The sequence below is a fragment of the Sphaeramia orbicularis genome, chromosome 3 (assembly GCF_902148855.1).
Source record: "Sphaeramia orbicularis chromosome 3, fSphaOr1.1, whole genome shotgun sequence".
NCBI classification, from domain to species: Eukaryota; Metazoa; Chordata; class Actinopteri; order Kurtiformes; family Apogonidae; genus Sphaeramia; species Sphaeramia orbicularis.
In genome coordinates this window covers 18,404,198-18,424,700 of record NC_043959.1, presented here as the reverse complement: position 1 = coordinate 18,424,700, position 20,503 = coordinate 18,404,198, and the positions used below count along the sequence as shown (strand labels likewise).

Genomic DNA, 20,503 nt, shown 5'->3' with positions numbered 1-20,503 from the left:
GTTTATCATTTACACATGTACATCACAGCTTACAGATCACAGTGGGTCTACAAATACACAAAACATTTAGTAAAAGGCAAAATGTTGGTAACATTTCACATACCTCTTAGAAGACATTTCAGGTTGTTCATGTTTTTTTTGTAAAAGGTTAGTCTGTAAATGTAAATATTTGTGTAATTTTACCTTTTTTACACTTAAACAAAGAGAGAAATTTGTGGTTTTCTTTATTTATAGGTTATTATGATAGTATTTTACCGGTCTGACCCACTTTAGATTGAATTGACCTAAAATGATTTGAACATCATTGATCGTTAATAACTTCAGTGTAAATTTTGCATTTCACAAATTCATCCCACGGGCCACATTGGACCCTTTGACGGGCCGGTTTTGGCCCCCAGGCCGCATGTTTGACACCTGTGCTCTAGCTCCTGCAAAGCTATCTTCATATTCATTTGGACAAAAATCCAGTGGATTTCTACAACCTGTTTCAATTCCTGCTTAATTTGTTACGTCTATAACTAGTTATGTCACAACATTTGCACAAATAAGGTCCAGACTTCTGACGAACATCTCTCCGAGTATGACACACTGGAAAAAATCTAAATCTTACCAAGTGTATGTTTCTCATTTCTAGTCCAAATATCTCATCACACTTAAAATAAGACATAATCACCTAAAGAGGAACTTTTCAGTGAGACAGAAGAACTGATTTATGGACAATAGATCTGGAAAATCTTCTTTCAACAAATCTTACGAAGATAATTTTCACTTGTTCTACTGGAAGATTTTTTTTTGCCTGAATAAAACAAAAAAAAATCTTGAATTATTAATATTATAATTATTATGAATTATTAAGTGGCCTTTTTCTTGTTGGTTCCATAGTTAATGCCCTTGGTGTCCACCAGGGGGCTCTGTGCTGCACTGTATTAGACACTGAGGATCTCTGTCTATGTCCTTGTAGGTGGACATCTGTTCAGTTCAGAACACGTCAGATCCACCTCAGAACCATCACGCAGCACAGGAGAAGCTGGGACTCCATTTCCCAGGATCCTTTGCTCCTGGTTAAAGCGTCTGAGAGCAGGTGACCATGTACCTGGACACGTTTGATGGAAACGTCATATGAATATAATCATATTTAAACAGTTGGATGGAGTTTTTCATCCAGGAACATCTGATAGACAAGACCTGGTTCAGGTTTTAATTTCAGTTTTAGTTTTAATTTTAGTTTCAGTTTTAGTTTTTTAGTTTTAATTTTAGTTTTAAATTTAGTTTTACTTTTAGTTTTAGTCTGAACATCTGGTCTGGATCGTGGACCATGTCTCAGGTTCTACAGTTTCCTCATTCAGACACATTTATTCATTAAATCAGTTTCCTCTCCATTTATACTCATTTATCAACAGACTTTTCCACCTCTTCTAAATGTCAAAACCTTTAGTGATATTTCACGTTGTTTGGTGTTTTCTTAGTTATTTCTTTGCAAACTGAAAATGCAACTAAAATCATCAGGACGGAGACGAGTCTGTTCATCAAAACAACACAGATTCACCAGTAAAACCAACACAGTCTGATAAATGACAGTGGATGGACACAGTTGGATTATATATAATAAATAAAATGAACAAAAGCAAATAAAATATTTATAAAATAATAAATAATGTGAAAAATATGTCAGTGGTCTGACCTTAATAGAATAGAATAGAATAGAATAGAATAGAATAGAATAAATTAGATTAGAATAAAATAGAATAGAATAGAATAGATCAAAATAGTAGAATAGAATAGAATAGAATAAATTAGATTAGAATAAAATAGAATCGATTAGAATAGAATAGAATAAAATAGAATAGAATAGATCAAAATCATAGAGTAGAGTAGAATAGAATAGAATAGAATAGAATAGAATAGAATAGAATAATTTAGATTAGAATAAAATAGAATGGAATAGAATACAATACAATACAATACAATACAATAGATTACAATAGAATAGAATAGATCAAAATAGAATAGAATAGAATACAATAGAATACAATAGAATAGAATAGAATAGATCTTCATTGCCACAGTTACAAGAACAATGTAAATCCGTTTATCAGCAGATTCTGACTTTTTTCTCAGAATTCTGACTTTATTCTCATAATAATAATAACAATAATAATAATAATAATAATAATAATAATAATAATAATAATAATAATAATAATAATAATAATAATAAAATATTGGACCTTAATTATGTATATTTCCCAGTGGCCCTAATCCTCTTCTGTAATTATCACACAAAAATGCTACTGAAAATGAAGTGGCTCATGTGCATTTAAAGGGCCAGCGCTCCAAACCACCTTTCTGGTGTCATTACTCAGAAACAGGGTTGAAGATGGACCTGTGGAGTTGAATGAATGAAGAATTCAGACCCAAGCAGAGCATTTACAGTTTATGGAGACCACAGGGAAATGTGGGAAAAGGAAGAATTCCATTAAAAAAAGACAAATATCACTGCTTTAATTCTGTGTCATTAATAAACCTTTCTAAACCTCAGCCTCGAGGTCAAATCGAGGACATGAACAGTTTTTTTTGTCACTGTAGGACGGCGACACAACCAGCCTGGCAGGAACGGACCTGTCTCCACGCCAGGACTAACTGAGCGTGTGCAGAACAGAAGGGGAGGGAGCGGCCTGAGCTCCAACAGTGCATTTGGTTTGTTCTCTTAAAGAGCTGTTTTGACAGAGGAGGCAATTAATCATTCAGTCCAAATGGTGCAGGAAGGAGTCATTCAGCAGCAGCGGCGGCGGCGGCGGATCTCAGCCCCAGATGGCGATGCGTGTGTGTTCAGCCACGCCTACATGTGTGTCTCTGTACAAGGTTGTAACGGCTGTCGAAGCCTCAGATGACGCTCAGGCCTGTTCACGCCGACCTCCGAAACGCCGACTCGGCCTTTAAACCAGTAGGACGCCATGAGTCAGCGCAGGAGGCCGCGGCGCCACCAGGTGGTCGTCTGGAAAAGGACAACCTCTGGAACATAACGAGTCAAACAAAGAAACTCAAAAATAGTATGTCAGCCTCATGTTCAGTCCCAGTTGAATGTGTGAGGTCGTCAGGTTCTGTTCTATGTTCCAGTCCTGTGGTCTGGATGCACATCAATCTAACTATAGAAGTGGGCGGGACTTTCACTGGAGGAGAACTCAACTCATTCAGATGAAGTCCAGAGATGACTTCTATCGGTGATCAATAGGAACTAGACTGATATCTGGAACCATTTACATGTTCTAAACTATCAACATATGGACCAGTAGAAGGAAAGGAACATCTAATATTTAAACAATTTATCACAAAAACAAAACTTCTCAACATTTTGAACAAACTTTGTAGACACTGTCCCAAAGACGATACATAAAAAAATTTAAATGAGTCCGGCCAGGGACATAGGTACTGAGGAACATAGGTACTAGGGAACATAGACACTAGGGAACATAGGTACTGGGGGACATAGGTACTGGTGGAGCATTGGTACTGGGGGACATAGGTACTGAGGAACATAGGTACTGGGGAATATAGACACTAGGGAACATAGGTACTGGGGGACATAGGTACTGGTGGAGCACAGGTACTGGAGAACATAGATACAAGGGAACATAGGTACTAGGGAGAATAGGTACTGGAGAACATTGGTACTATGGAGTATAGGTACTGGAGTACATAGGTACTGAGGAACATAGGTACTGGGGAACATAGATACTAGGGAACATAGGTACTAGGGAACATAGGTACTGGTGGAGCATAGGTACTGGGGAGCACAGGTACTGGAGAACATAGATACTAGGGAACATAGGTACTAGGGAGTATAGGTACTGGAGAACATTGGTACTATGGAGCACAGGTACTGGAGAACATAGATACTAGGGAACATAGGTACTATGGAGCATAGGTACTGGAGGACATAGGTACTGGGGGACATAGGTACTGGGGAGCATAGGTACTGGAGGACATAGGTACTGGGGGACATAGGTACTGGAGAACATTGGTACTGGAGAACATCAATACTGGAGAACATCGTGCTGACTCTGGTGGTCTCACGTCCACGTCCCTGGGCTGAAGACACCAGGGTCCCCGTTGGACTGATCTGTTTCCAGCTCCTCAGTCAGTTTGTATAGTTTTTGGAAACGCCCTCAACCCACTTATTTCTACAAATAAATCCACAGAACGGAACGCAGAAGCTCCAGAACAATAGAGCAGGACGTTCCATGGGTTTGACAGCTGCTGAGGGACGGCGTCCATTGTTCGGTCCTTTGTGGGTTTTTGTTCCAGCTCCTCCTCCATAAAGCTGAGATGTTTGTGGACGATGAGTCAGTGAATCTGAGCGACGTTGGGAGAATTCTCTGCTTCTTCCACCGTCGCCTTTCATTTGTGTCTGAGTTTTATCCAGACCTGGGTCATGGATCTGGACCTTCAGTAATCAGTTTGTACGTTTCAACTCTAATATCTGCATTTTTTACTCCATTTCCAAACAGTGAAAACTACGAGGCTGTTGGACTGTTTTTATGTGAATGGAAGGTCTGAAATTTGACCAAAGGCAAACAGAAAAATGTAGAAATATTAATAATAATTTAGCTTCATCAAACCTGCTGATTCACTGATTGTGTATTTAGCCTGTTTTGTGTATTTTAGTGTCTGTTAGTGTATTTTAGCATATTTTAGTATATTTAATTGTATTTTCTGTGGGGGGTTTTTCATGTATTTTTGTGTATTTTTATATATATATCAGCATTTTCTTCATGTATTTTAACTTATTTTAGTATATTTTGTCATATTTTCTGTTCTTTAGCATGTTTGAGTGTATTTTAGTATATTATTTGTATTTTAGGGTTTTTTAGTATGTTTTGCATATGTAAGTGAATTTTCTGTTTTCTTTGTGTATTTTTGTGTACGTTACTGTACATTTAATTTATATTAGCATTTTGTGTATTTTAGCATATTTTTGTGTATTTTTGTGTATTTTAGCGCATTTTTGATTGGTTAAGTGCATTTTAGTGTACTTACTTAGTGCATTTTTGATTGGTTAAGTGCATTTTAGTGTACTTATTGTGTATTTTAGTGTACTTATTTTGTATTTTAGTGCATTTTTGAATAGTTAAGTGCATTTTAGTGTACTTATTGATTGTGTATTTTAGTGTACTTATTTTGTATTCTAGTGCATTTTTGAATAGTTAAGTGCATTGTAGTGTACTTGTTGTGCATTTTAGTGTACTTATTTAGTGCATTTTTGTGCATGTTAGTGTACTTATTGTGTATTTTAGTGCATTTTTGATTACTTAAGTGCATTTTAGTGTACTTATTTAGTGCATTTTTGATAGTTAAGTACATTATTGTGTACTTACTTTTTGCATTTTTGTATAGTTAAGTGCTTTTTAGTGTACTTATTGTGTATTTTAGTTCACTTATTGTGTATTTTAGTGTACTCTCTTGTGCTTTTTTTGTCCATATTGGTGTATAGTAACTATGAGGCCTGTTGTACTGTTTTTAGTTGATTGTAAGGTCTTAAATTTGACCAAAGATGCCTTGAATGAAACTTCCTCAAACCTTCAGACTCCATTTGGTTTGTGGGATTGTGTTTTTTACAGATGATAAATGAGCTTTAAGTGTGCAAACATGTATTCAAGTGGCTTTAGATCCCGTCGACACTTGGCCCTCATGGGAACGATGAAGTATTTGCTTACGGAGGTTTACTCGTCTTAATTATACCTGAGGGAGGAGAAGCTGTGGTCCACTTAAAACACCTCATCAGCTAAATCCTGGTTCTGTTCAATCGCCTCCCTTCGTTTTCCCAGCGGATCCTGGTTCGTCAGCATTTTATTGTGAAGACAAAGTCATAAAGTGTTGGGTTATTGCACTGGGAAAAGCACCGGCCTCCGATGTGACCTTCACAAGGAACCAAAAACAGCTTCTGCAGCTTCAACATAAAGTCACACAATGTAATTAAAAGAGACATATTGTGAAAAGGATGGTTTTCATTTTGTCTTTCCATCAAAAAACACCTGGCGTCAAAGAAAAATAACACCATATATGTGTTCTTTTCAGATAACTGGAAGGAGATGATACCTCTGGTGTGATGTTTCTGCCACTTTTGGATTGGAGACAAACGATGAATCAGTGAAAGTCACAGAGTCGACACTAAAACACCAGCAGACGTTTCAGAAACTGGTAAGAATTCACATGGAATAATTTATTATCTGTCATCTTCAGCCTGGTTCAGTCACAATAAAAAAATAAATAAAACAGTGAACATACTCAGATGAATGACAGTATAAAAACAGTAGGTTGATTTATGAATAAAAATATGAATTAAACACATAATATCTACATCATACTCCAATAAATAGTGAATGGCTGAGTAGATGAATATATGTAACATATACATAATAAAATACAGGCAGAAAAGTCATTGTCTAGGAAATCTAGGAAACTGAACTAATAAATGATTTGCATGTTAATATTTGTTTATTTATTCGCCAGCACAACTAAGAAATGCACTGGTAAAAGATTATATGTGTAATTGTATGCGTGGATGTGTACTTGTATGTTGTGTGTATGTATAAATGTATATGTATGTGTATATGGATGAATGTGTGTGTGTGTGTGTGTGTGTGGGGGGGGGTCTCTGTGTGTGTCTGTGTGTCTGTTTGTGTGTGTGTGTGTATTTGTGTGTGTCTGTTTGTGTGTGTCTGTGTGTGTGTATGTGTGTGTGTCTGTTTGTGTGTGTGTGTTTATTTGTGTGTGTCTGTTTGTGTGTGTGTGTGTGTGTGCGTGTGTCTGTGTGTGTGTGTCTGTGTGTGTCTGTTTGTGTGCCTGTTTGTGTGTGTCTGTGTGTGTGTGTGTGCGTGTGTCTGTGTGTGTGTGTCTGTGTGTGCGCGTGTGTGTGTCTGTTTGTGTGTGTGTATGTGTGTGCATGTGTCTGTGTGTGTGTCTGTGTGTGTGTGTCTGTGTGTCTGTTTGTGTGTGTGTGTGTGTGTGTGAGAGAGTGTGTGTCTGTGTGTGTGTGTCTCTGTGTGTCTGTTTGTGTGTGTGTGTGTGTGTGTGTGTGTGTGTGAATAGATATATAAATATAAAAGACTAAGCTAAACGGAAGATGGACATATATATTATTAATAATATTTTAGGGGGTGGGATTAAATAAACTGCATTTCCTCCCACCCCTTTTCGGGTAAATGTAAATGGAACTATTGTGCTCTTCTTCAGTCTAAGATTGTTGTGATTCTTGATATTTGTATTATTATGTATGTTTTGCTAGTTTGCATTTATGTTAAATTTCATTACATGTTCAGAAGAAATCACTAAATCACACACACACACACAAAAAAATCACAAAATCATCATTTAAACTGAACTCTGAACATATGAGACTTAAGTAAACCAACCCAGAAGGAATGATTTATTGTTTTGTTTCCTGTTTTCCTTCCTGTCCTGATCATCAGTTTATGGTGTTCCTCATGTTTCTTATGTTTTCACTCTTATCTGTGTGAAAATCTTCTGTAAATCTGCCGCTAGAATTCAGACACAGATAGATTTATTTCTTTATTTACATCTCCCTTTCATCTATTTGTGGATCAGTTTGTATTTGTTGGTTTTCTCGTGTACATAAACAGATAAACCCGTGGATTAGTTTCTCCGATGAATTCTCTGCTTCTGTAATGAATGAACTGAATGTCAACCGATGCCTGAAAACGCTCGTCCATCACACAGCATGGGACAAACTGTCTGTTCGAAGCTCTGTACATTTTTAATCAGGCTGAGTGCGGCGGTGGTGTAGGATTAATGAGGCGTTGTTTTCTGCTCGGTGTTGGAGATGAGTGGGCTGATTCAGGTGAGGAGGCAGATGTGGCCTTTGGATGTTCAGACCCACGTTAGTGCTGATCCGCAGTTTAGTCTCTGGATTAGACGACGTTAGCACTGGATCGTCACCGCTCCACCAGGATGGAGAGACTTAGTCGTAGAATGGTGACGGGTTTTCTTTTATGGTATTTCTATGTAGTATTAATATTCCAGACTCAGACCAACAGGGGTCAGTGTGGTACCAGAACACACTTAAACCAAAACCACCATCGAACCAACTCTATGTGTCCACAGACGGAATCAGTCACTGAATGAAGGATAAAACTCCTTGTTTCCACACCTCTGTATTATGCTATCATCAAGTTTTCTTCTAAACTAAAACTCATACTTATTTCAACAATCGCTCAAAATAACACTGTCAGCTGATAGTTTACATTATAACTCTACTAGCTTAACTGTTAGCTTAGCTGATTCTGATATTTGTTTAGTTTGTTGATCATTTTGTACATTTTTGTTAGATCTAGTGAAAATTTTGTGCATTTTTTGTTTATTTTATTTATGTGTATCTTATAATGTTGATGTGGAGCGTCAGCTGATAGTTTACGTTATAGCTCTATTAGCTTAGCTGTTAGCTTAGCTGATTCTTTTGTGCTCCTTTGTAGACATTTGTTTAGTTTGTTGATCATTTTATGCATTTTTGATAGATTTAGTGAGTATTTTGTGAATTTTGGTCATTTTATTTATGTGTATCTTATAATGTTGATGTGGAGCGCCAGCTGATCGTTTACATTATAGCTCTATCAGCTTAGCTGATTCTTTTGTGCCCCTTTGTAGATATTTGTTCAGTTTGTTGATCATTTAATACATTTTTGTTAGAATTAGTGAATATTTTGTGCATTTTTGTTCATTTTAATTATGTGCGTCTTATAATGTTGATGTGGAGCATCAGCTGATAGTTTACATTATAGCTCTTCTAGCTTAGCTGTTAGCTTAGCTTATTCTTTTGTGCCCCTTTGTAGATATTTGTTTAGTTTGTTGATCATTTTATGCATTTTTGTTAGATTTTGTGGATATTTTGTGCATTTTTTGTTCATTTTATTTATGTGCATCTTATAATGTTGATGTAGAGCGTCAGCTGATAGTTTACATTATAGCTCTACTAGTTTAGCTGTTAGCTTACCGGATTCTTTTGTGCCTGTTTGTTGATATTTGTTCAGTTTATTGATCATTTTCTACATTTTTGTTAGAACTAGTGAATATTTTGTGCATTTTTTGTTTATTTTATTTATGTGCGTCTTATAATGTTGATGTGGAGTGCCATCTGATAGTTTACATTATAGCTCTACAAGCTTAGCTGCTGGCTTAGCTGATTCTTTTGTGCCCCTTTGTAGATAGCCTATTTGTGTAGTTTGTCATTTTATGCATTTTTGTTAGATTTAGTGAATATTTTGTGCATTTTTTTGTTCATATTATTTATGTGCATCTTATTGATGTGGAGCGTCAGCTGATAGTTTATATTATAGCACTACTAGCTTAGCTGTTGGCTTATTCTTTTGTGCTTATTTCTAGATATTTGTTTAGTTTGTTGATCATTTTGTACATTTTTGTTAGATTTAGTGGATATTTTGTCAATTTTTTTGTTCATGTTATTTATGTGCGTCTTATAATGTTGATGTGGAGCACCCATTGATAGTTTACATTATAGCTCTGTTAGCTTAGCTGTGTTAGCTTAGCTCTGTTTTAAGACAGAAAACAGCCACAGCAAAACCACAAATCACCTCTGTTTTCTGTTCAGTTTATGTTGTCAACAGCTGAACAAAGGATCTGTTTGGAATCCAACAAACAACGTCAGAACTGTCACAGTTTAGTCTGAACCGTGGATCAACAGACAAACATTTGGCCTCATGACCACATGGTCTGGATCCTCAGTTTATTGTGTGGAAGAACATCAGACTGGTCATTGACAGTGTTGGCCAAGACCTGGTGTGGTTTATACTAACCTTGAGTCTGGACTTCCAGAACCCAAGCATGTCCAACTGATCAACACCATTCAGACACGGATGACTGAGTTCATGTCGTTAAAACTACAAATAGAAGCCGATCAGAGGCCAGTGTGTAAACGTGGACCTCCACCTGGTCCTGTAGATCCAACAGTGGTTTAACCAAGACCATTTTCATAATGTTTATGTTTTTGTTTCATTGTCTACATCTGGTCCAGTTCTGGTTTTTGGGATCAGATTCATGCGTCCTGTTGTCGTCATCTACGTGGCTGAGGTTGGCATGGCTTTTCTTCTTACATTTATGGCCAGAGTTCGTCTTCTGTAACTTCCTGTGACTGAATCATCTGAATCACTCTGAAAATGATTTGAGGTCTGGTTCACTTTGATCCAGATGGAGACCACCTCTCTTTGTCAGACCCCAGATCGGCTGCTGGTCCAGAGGTGGTTTCACACCAAGTCCATCAGGTCAGACCATATGAGGTCAATGTGAAAGTGGCATTTGTTGACATTGGTCCAGGACGGTGAAGAGGTTGATTCACTGAAGATAAACTCTGTTCCTGATCATCAACAGGTCCTCAGGAGGCTCAGTCCGGTTTGTTTCAACCAGGTTTGATCCATTGGAAGGTTCCTCTGTAGAATCTTCTTGTCTCCTCCGAACCTTTGTGACGTTGATCTGGATCTGCATGGACCTGATCCTCCTCCTGGTCTCCGAAGTCTCCATTGTAAGGCTTAAGAGCAGAGCTGGAGTTAAACATCTACAGGAGAAAGGTCTAAATAAGGCAATTCTGACCCATTTTGGTCATCATTTTCACTGTGGATCCAGATTCTGGATTCTCCCAGGCCCTCCTACCTGGTCCACGACGTGACCTGGTCCTTTCAGGTAAACCGGTTCGATTCTCCTCCCATAGATCTAAAAGAAGGCTGCAAATGAAGCGAATCTGTCAGAGAAGCAGAAGGATCTGACTCAACATTGGCATCATGATGAGTCAACGGGTGCCATCTGTCATCGGACGGACTGACACATCCTCATCCTCAGCATCTTCATCTGGATTCACCGAGCTTCACATGTTTCACACTAAATCTGTTATCAGTCATTATTTAATTACAATAATTAGAATAAAAATGTCTAATACTGCATCGTTCTGATTATGGATGGTGTTTCCACTGATACAACCAGAAATTAAAATGAATAAGAATGAAGATTATGCTCCATTTGAGGTGTAATAATCAGGAAATATTGTCAAATAATCAATGAAATGAACAAAAATAAAGACAAAAGCATGAAGCATGAACAAAAAGTTAAATCAACATGAATAAAAATGAGCAGAATAATGAGAAAACTGACTACATTTGGCCTGTGAGTCAGTACTGTAGATGGATAGATGATAGATAGATAGATAGATAGATAGATAGATAGATAGATAGATAGATAGATAGATAGATAGATAGATAGATAGATAGATAGATAGATAGATAGATAGATAGATAGATAGATAGATAGATAGATAGATAGATAGATAGATGTACTTTGATACCATCACCCTCCTTGACTGAATGGAAATGTCTGCTACAGAATGTTTTTCCCTTCGTTCATTTTCCTTCTTCATTCTTTCCTTTTTTTGTCAGAAACTCCTCCGTCCTAAAAAACGACTAAGAAAGTGAAATGATGATCAGAGAAGCCACTTAAACATTAAAACCATCATTAACATGAACACGGTGGTCGGTCTGATTAATCCTAAAGACGAGGAAACAGAGCAGAAAAAGACAATTAGTCACAGCAGCAGGTGGACCGGTTCAGCCCAGTCCAGGATCTGGACTTTAATGGATCAAATACAGACACATATGACTATTAATGTGTTCACTGTTTGGTCCTGATGGAAAACACATGAAACCAGAGCTTAAAGGGTCAGAGGTCGGTGAAAAACACAAACCCTCAGTATGTCCAAGACAACACAGACATTCAGGATCGACAGGTGGTTTGGTCCAGGATCGACCGACGCTTTGGTCCTGGATCGACAGGTGGTTTGGTCCGGGATCTACCAGCGCTTCTGTTCAGGATCGACCAACGCTTTGGTTCAGGATCTACCAATGGTTCGATTCACGATCTACTAATGCTTTGGTCCAGGACTGACCAAGACTTTGGTTCAGGGTTGACCAAGACTTTGGTTCAGAATTGACCAACACTTAGGTTCACAATCTACCAACATTTCGGTCCAGGATCAACCAACACTTCGGTCCAGGATCGACCAACGCTTCAGTTCAAGATCGACCAACACTTGGGTTCAGGATCGACTAACGATTCTGTTCGGGATCTGCAAATGCCTCGGTCCGGGATTGACCAAAGCTTCGGTCCAGGATTGACCAACGCTTTGGTCCAGGATTGACCAATGCTTCAGTCCAGGGTTGACCAACGCTTCGGTCCAGGGTTGACCAATGCTTTGGTCCAGGATCGACCAATGCTTCAGTTCAGGATCTAAAAACACTTTGGTTCAGGGTTGACCAATGGTTCGTTCCATTTCATTGACTGGAGGTTTGAGGTCCTACTCTGTGGTGGATGTTTATCTGAGGGTGAAGACCACCAGAAACACTGAATCGACTCCTGTACCCAGGTAAAAGTGCAAAAGTACATGGTCTGAAGTGTCATCACTGGTAAAAGTGAAAAGTATTTCTACATTTCTACTCACTGAACCTCACATCAGTGTCGGTGTTAGTCCTGGACTCAGACTCATTACATACACAACAAACACATCTTGAATACAAAGTAAATACACAACACTTTCCTTCACATTCGAGTCTCATCCATCGTCTGTTTCACGTCGTTGGATCTGCATCGTATTTATTGACTAATGTTTGTTATGTGTGATTTTCAGCGTCATGGAAACAAACCCTGAAACCCCTGAACCCTCCGTCGTCATCGTGTTTGGAGTTTAACCAGAATCTGCAGAATCTGCTGAAAAAGCGACGTGCAGCTTCAGCCTGTTTCCACTTCAGCAGCTTCAAGGTCATTAAAACATCTGAAAATATGTGTTTGTCTGCGTCAGCTCGATCTGACATTTCATTAAAAACAAGTCATGTTCTTCACATCTGACCACAACGTTCTGGAACTTAACCCCTAAACACCTACAGCTGTTTCTGTAGCAAATTCTCTACATTTAATCTATATTTATTATGACATTATCCTCTGTATTTTCCATTTTTCAGTGTAAATCCTATATTTTCTTATATTAAATTCACTGATCATGTAGATGTTCATTAAAGCTCAGAGTAAATTCAAAGGTTATTATATCAAAACAGAGAAAACGGAAGAAAAATGCACTTTTTCATTTAAATACATCATTAAGTAAACATAAACCAAGCATCTATGACCTTATTTGGTAAATTTTTATTCATTTTACTTATTATTGCTTATTAGTTTTTGTTCATTTTTTGCCTATTTATAATTTTTTCTTTAAATTTGTTCAGTTTCTGACTTATTTTGTTCATGTTGCGTATTTTATTGATTTATTACTCATTTTTGTTCATTTTATTGATCACTTGGGCTGTTTTCGTTCATTTTGCTGCTCATTTTATTTAATTTTTACTTCATTTTAGTTATTTCTTTGCATATGTTTTCATGGTTATTTTGCAAATATTTTATTCATTTTTGTTCAGTTTATTTAATGTATTTATACATAAACCCAGTGTGTCCATCCACTGTCATTGATCCAACTCCATGGGTTTTACTGGTGAATCAATGTTGTAGAAGATGACGGTGTTTCCATGGTAACTATAGAGCCTCTGAACATCCAAATGGGTCATATCTGATGACCATGAAAAGATGAAGAACTGTATTTTACACCAATTATTGACATGGATTGATAAGAGTAGTGGATCAACAGGTATTAAACAGTTTTGATCAGCAGATGGTTTTAGTCGATGGTAGATGTTTAAGGACTTTTAAGGACTGATTTATCCACTGTTAATTATTTTTTACATCATATTTTCTCCTCTTGATGCTAAGAATAAATGTACAAAGAACTCAGATTGTGTTTCCTTTTAATCAATTGTTCAAATCTTTATCATTAAAAGAGCAAAATTAACAAAATAAGCCCTAAATCAACATGTTCTAATGAAAGTTTGTTCTTTTTGTTTCCAGACTCAAACTGTTGGTGCTTCTGGTTCGCGATTCATGGATGATGGATTATGTTTCAGATGTAGAACAGGTTCTGTACCAGGTTTAATTCTTCTTCAGTAATGGGGTCAAACATCCTCTGATTCAGGAAAAAAAATCTGTTTCATCTGCTTCATTTAAAGCCAGCATTTTACATTGACTTTGTCTGAGAACGAGTTTATTTCACTGATAAAAATTTAATATTTTTTTTTCATCCTGTCACATCCAATCCAATCTAATTTTATTTTTAAAGCACTTTAAAACAACCACAGTGGACCAAAGTGCTGTACAGAAAAATAAATAATTACCAAAAACACTGTAAAATACAAGTATAGATCAAAAGGCATAGAACAATTGTAAAAATAAATAAATGAATAAAAACATAAAAGAAAATAAAAATAACAAAAATACAGAAGAATAGATAAAACCTAAATAAAAGAATAAAATACAAGAATAGATTAAAAACAGTCTAAACATAAAACGTGTCAACGATTAACAGTAACATTGATTAAAATATGCATTATTATTTTTTCTACTAGGTCAAATGTTAAATGCTAAAATGTGTCGATGTGCATTTTTTACTCACTTGGTAGAAGGGTGTTAGTGTAGGAATGTTCTATTATTTACAATGTGCTGATTTTAGTGGCTGGGTCAAATCAAGTAAAAATGAACAACTTTTGAATTCTGACCTAAAACAAATTGTGAAAAATAATAAACTTTTTTATAACATGAAGTGCAAACTGTGCATATTATGCTCACTCAGATACTGAAAGGTTATTATATTTAATATTATTTAGAATTAATGTTAATATTGGATCAGAGCGATGAACACGTCCATGGATTGACTGGATAAATAAATGTTATTTAAATCTGTGACTCTAAGACACAGATGGACCGGCTGGTTCTGGTCTCCTGGATCTGGATTGACACCAGGACCAGGTCTCCAACAACATGTGCAGAAGGGCATTATGGGAGTAAATGTCCAGTAAAGGTCCATAGGTGTACTGACGTCATTGGGAGTAGAAACAAAGAGCTGCATGGACCAGATCAGTCAGAGCAGATGGGACAGGAAGTCAGAGGAGGAGCCTTCAAAATAAGAGCACCGAGGTTCTGATGGAGGCTGATAGAAATGGACCAGAACCAGAACATGGTACTGGACCAGGCTTAAGTCTAACAACAGAAAGAATTACCGAAAAATACAGAAAATTAAAAAACAAAAAACCAACCTAAATCTTTTATTGTATTGAATTTGCATTTAAAAGATAAATGTTGGGTTCGGATTTAATAGATAATTTGTTCTTATTTTTGGTTTATTTGTCCAATGTTCATCAGATGTTTTCAGCTGATTACATCCCATATACGGTGAAAGAATACAAAGCTGAATGAGAACTAAGTTTACATTGATTTCATATTAGTTTAATGCTGAGTAACAAAGTACAAAATAAAGAAAATAGATCAACTTAAACAAATAGACGTAATCTGAGTTCTTTCATTGCTCCTGTTATTGATATTTTTGTAATTTAATGATAATGTAGTTTATTTTTCTCCATTTACTTAATTTCCTGCATATTTTGTACATGTTTTAAGCTCATTATCAACAGTTTCTTTATCAGAAATCCAGAATAAACCAATTTTCGATAAAACAGCTGACCTAAATGAGACCTTCCTTTGGGATTATTAGTACTATTTATTCATAATGTGTTGAAAAATTCATATTTACTAACAGTTTTGTTAATTATATGGATGTTAGTCAGTTCTTTATCGTTGTTTTAGACCAGGAGTGTCTAATCCTGGCCCTCCAGAGCAACTATCCTGCATGTTTTAGATGTTTCCCTCTTCCAACACACCTGACGGTAGTTATCAGGCTTTTGCAGAGCTTGATGATCGGTTTATCATTTGAATCAGGTGTGTTGGAAGAGGGACACATCTAAAACATGCAGGATAGTAGATCTGGAGGACCAGGGCTGGACAACCCCTGTTTTAAACTGACTTTGTTAGGTTCTTCATGTGTTTCAGGATGATTTTGTGCTGTTTATTATTTTTACCCATGTGATGTTTTAACATTTCACTGTTACTTTACTTCATCTCGTCTCTTTTCTCATCCAGGATTTTGTTTTGTTTTCTTTTTTCTTTTCTCCTTTAAAATTTTTTTTAATTTGAAAGAATTTAAAAGGACGTACAAAGACACAATTTTTCAGAGGTACGGGGATGAGGGAGGTGTTGGGTATCACTGGGTGTTATAAAGATGTACAAGTATGTGGTATGTGTATGTATATGTATGTATAGGTGTGTATATATGTATGTGTATATGTATATGTGTGGGTGTATAGATCTGTGTATGAACATGTATTTACATATATGTGTTATTGTATAATGGGTTTATGTAAGTCATATTATATTTGTTCATAATACTATAAAGCCAGAAACTAAATTATTTAATAATAAGTATCAGTCATATTATAGTATAAAGTATAGATATGCTTAGACTAGGAAGATTATTACTGTTATTAATTATTTAAGGAGAAGGGGTGGGAGTTTATAAGTTATATGTCTTCTCACTCCTTTTTGAATATGTATTATATGTCTTATGTTTAAGTGTTTTGTTTATTTATTTTCTTCTGTTTTGACATTCATATTCGAAATAAATACATCAATCCATCAAATTCTTTTCTTTTTTGTTTTCTTTTCTCCGTGCGTCTTATTGTGAAGGTCCGGGCCGGATGTGCTCGTGCGTCCCGCTTCCTCTTGACACCGGGGTTCGGGCTCCGGTTGCAGGTGTCCATCCCGGACTGCTCCGCTCCTCGGCGGCTCCTCCAGAGTCCGGACCGATGGGGCCGATCCGGACCCCCGGGACCCGCTGGAGAAACGGATCCGCCTTTTCCCTCCGGAACCAGACGTGCACGCGGCTGCTGTGATTTGGCTTTATGCGCATTTACCTGTGCGCGTCCATGTGAGGATGTGTGCGCTGCTTTTGCCTGGTTCGGTTCGGACCGTGTTCGCGTGCATTAACGGATAAACCGGTGGAGTGTCCGCGTGCATGCGTGTGCGTGCGTGCGCGTGCGGTGCGGATCCCCCAGGTTCCTCCTGCTGGACTTTGCGGTGTCTTGTCTTGTGTTGTCTCGTGTCTCTGCACATCAGACCCGTGCCGTGCCGTGCCGAGCCAGCTGAGCAGATGATCCCTTCAACTCGCGCTGACTGACGGTATGTAAACCCGGATCCTCTGCGGATGATGCGCACACTGCGGCTGCGCACAGGTCGGAAAAACCGCAATCAGATGAGAGTCACAATGTGTCATTTAATGAGTTCATTTACTCAGAGATAGCGCCTCCTGCTGGAAGTAATGCAGTCCAAATACTTGAGTACTTCAGTAGAGTTCTGGGAGGATGAAGTGAGCCAAAGGTCCAAAACAGAGTTAGTGTGTGAAGGTGTAATACCACCCACGGCCACTAGAGGCTGAGCTGAAAACCTATAAAATACTACAGTGGTTTCACTCCAGGGCTCATTCTGGTCTCGTTGGTTTTATTTGGACTTTTTGACAAATGTTGTGGTCCACGTGACGCTGAGTTGCAGTTTTTGTTTATTTAATAAAACCTGTTGACGGATCCACTGAGGGTCACAGGTTCCACTGTTGTGTAAAATTTAATGCCGCAGGTGGGAGACATCTTTGGTCCCTTTGACGTTCTTCCACAGTGTACTCTGGTGTGTTGAATTTATGTCTCTGTCCTCCCTAATCTATGCTTCGTCCAGTAAATGCACACAGAGTCTTGTCAAAATTGGAGATCGAGCAGAACTGGAGCCGCATAAAGTGTTTATTCATGCGTAAAATAAACACTGAGTTGACATCTGCAGAAACAACTGACTTTTCGCTCCAGGAGACCACTTTTATATTGTCAAAAGTAGGTTGAGTTTAGCTACAAACCAAATGCATTTTTATCATATTTTGAACATTAATCTAGTCAGATCAGAAACCCCCCTTATTAGCTTGTCTCCGATAGGGTGTCGTCTTTTTGGTGTCTGTCAGGATTGGTCAGAACGTATACAAATGCAACTAATTCCCAGTATTAGTTTATCATATATTAATATGTAACTTTTTCCCATAATATGTAAATTATTTCCCAGAATGTCCAAAATTTCCACTCTCGTGTACTTCTTTTGTACGTTTCGTTTTCCGAAACTTTCCAAGAGCTCAAATGTTCTTTCTGCCTGCCCCGTTTTGTAACTTTCCATAATTTCATGTGTTCTTTCGATGGCTACACGTGTTTGTTCTTTTGTGGGTCTCCAAAGAAAAAAAGTCAACTACTCTGGTGCAATCTACACATTACTCTAAGAATAACTTCTGGCATACAAATGAATACAGGTTAAATACTTTTGAGTACAAATTGAATACTTTTGATTAAAATATTGATTTTTGACACCACACCACCAATAAGATGCCAAATGACTCTATCACTCAGTGTTTGATATAGTTTAGCATTTTAACGAGTCAGTGAGTTTGCACTTAGCACTACCATCAGGCTCCTGCAGCTCCGCCTCTTTTGTTCAGATATGATCACTTCTAGCTCCAAATTATAAACTACTGGATTCAAACCATCAGGTCAAAAACCACAGCGTCATGTAACGGTGATTATACACGATGAGAGAAGGCGATCATGTGACACAAATTAAGAGACAAATGTAAGCAGTGAAGTTCCGCCACTCCTGCTGTGCATCATGGGAATTTACAAAATCATACATAGACGGATCAACAACAGAAGAAAAGTAATGATTTCATCCTGTTCTATTGATGCCTTCATTTAAGTGCATGAAGTTTGACTGCTTACAAAGTAATTGTAGTCGTTAAAGTTGTGATGTTTTCGGTTTTAATTACTGTTTAGAGTGATGTCAGTGAAGCGACGACCAAAAAGGGGCATCGTTCTTCAGAAGTTGGAATAGAAAATAGAGGAGAAAATATTTGAGTCTGGTTGCGTTCTATCCTCAGTGGATTTGAACGGACTGGACAAATGAATTTAGGACGATAACATGGACTTTTGCATCAATAAATATCTTTAAATATTTACTGTTGTTGGTTCAAAAGTTGTAAAAGTGTAAAAAGATGATCCAGTGAATGGAGACCAGGTCAGAGAAAAGGTGTCATGATGGACAGTTTCAGTTTTATAGCAGTAAAGAATCAGTACTTGTACTTTTACCACAGTTGGTGTTTATACCAGTATCTGTACTTCTACTACAGTAAAGAGAAGTTCAGTTGAGAAGAGGTGAAGGTCTTTAATCTAGTCCAGCTGTTCTTCCTCATCTTTATATTTAATCAGTGTTCTGATGTGTCGTCTCCAGGTTTAACAGTTCTTCTGAGGTTGGACGTCTCCGTGGCCTGGTCCACAACACCCGCCACCATGGACGCCCTCCCAGAGTACTCCATGTTCCTGGGTCGGATTCTGGACGAGCTGGACACCAAGCATAACACCATGTCGTACCAGGACCTCTGTAAGTCGCTGTGTGCTCGCTTCGACCTGGTCCACCTTGCCAAACTCCGCAGTTTGTTGTTCTACACTGCCTGCCTCGACCCCGCCTTCCCCGCCACCCTTTTCAAAGACAAGATGCGCTCTTCCACGGAAGACCCCCAGTCCAAGAAGCTGATGGTGGCGGCGGACATCGTCACCATGTTCAACCTGATCCAGATGAACGGCGGCATCGCCAAAGACAAGCTGCCCGCAGTACATCGAGCCCGATTCCACAAGAACCAGTCGCTAGATCTGTGCAGGTCTGACAAGGACACGTACAAGTTCCAGGACTGTGAGCGGGAGGTCGGATACGAGCACATGGACGGACACCATCACCACCACCACCATCACCACCACAGGACCTCGCAGCATCCGGCCCCCAACGCCTCCCCCTGCTCCAAGGCAGCTGACTGCAACAACCGTCCGCCGTTCATCTCCACCACCGACCCAAACTTTTTACTTGGTGTCAGCAAAGACCTCAAATGTAGAGCGGCGTCCCTTGATAAGCTCCATCATCTGCCTCAGTACTCAAGTGGAAGCCCCCCCTCCCCACCCTGCGAGATGCAGAGGACCTACTTCCCCATGGACATGGACAGTGAGTCGACCACGGACCAGGACTCCCTGCAGCACCTCGGACATCACGAACCTTTCACTGTCCACTCCTGCATCCAGAAGAGGAACATCTTTAAAGAGGACTTTCATAACTTCGTGGCCTTTAACCCACAGGTTGGTCATCTTCAAATCCTCTGAAAAGTGATGTGAAAGACAAGCTACTTTGAGAGTTACAAGATAAAATATCTGTTAACTGTTGTTAACTTTGTTAAAAAGTTGTCTTAATTTCATTTAGCAAATGAACACAGTAATAAGTAACAAATTTGTGGTGATTTTATTGGGTGGGATATTAACTTGAATTTATAATAGTTTTAAACAACCTGGTTTTATGTTCGTACATCAGTACATACATACAAATTTTGAGAAAAATCCAATAATGGGATGAAATCTCTAAACCAGATTTTATCGAATATCATATG

The 20,503-nt window shown here is 38.1% G+C and overlaps 1 protein-coding gene across 1 annotated transcript in view; it reads left to right on the top strand.

The window, feature by feature from the left end:
• The first annotated feature begins 17,047 nt into the window (after positions 1-17,047).
• The window catches only part of minar1 (membrane integral NOTCH2 associated receptor 1), a 61,853-nt gene continuing 58,397 nt past the window's right edge, over positions 17,048-20,503 (top strand). The window contains exons 1-2 of the mRNA XM_030125556.1: positions 17,048-17,178; positions 19,306-20,198. Of these exons, the coding sequence (XP_029981416.1) occupies positions 19,365-20,198 (834 nt within the window). The 5' untranslated portion in view covers positions 17,048-17,178; positions 19,306-19,364. The remainder of the gene's footprint in view (positions 17,179-19,305; positions 20,199-20,503) is intronic.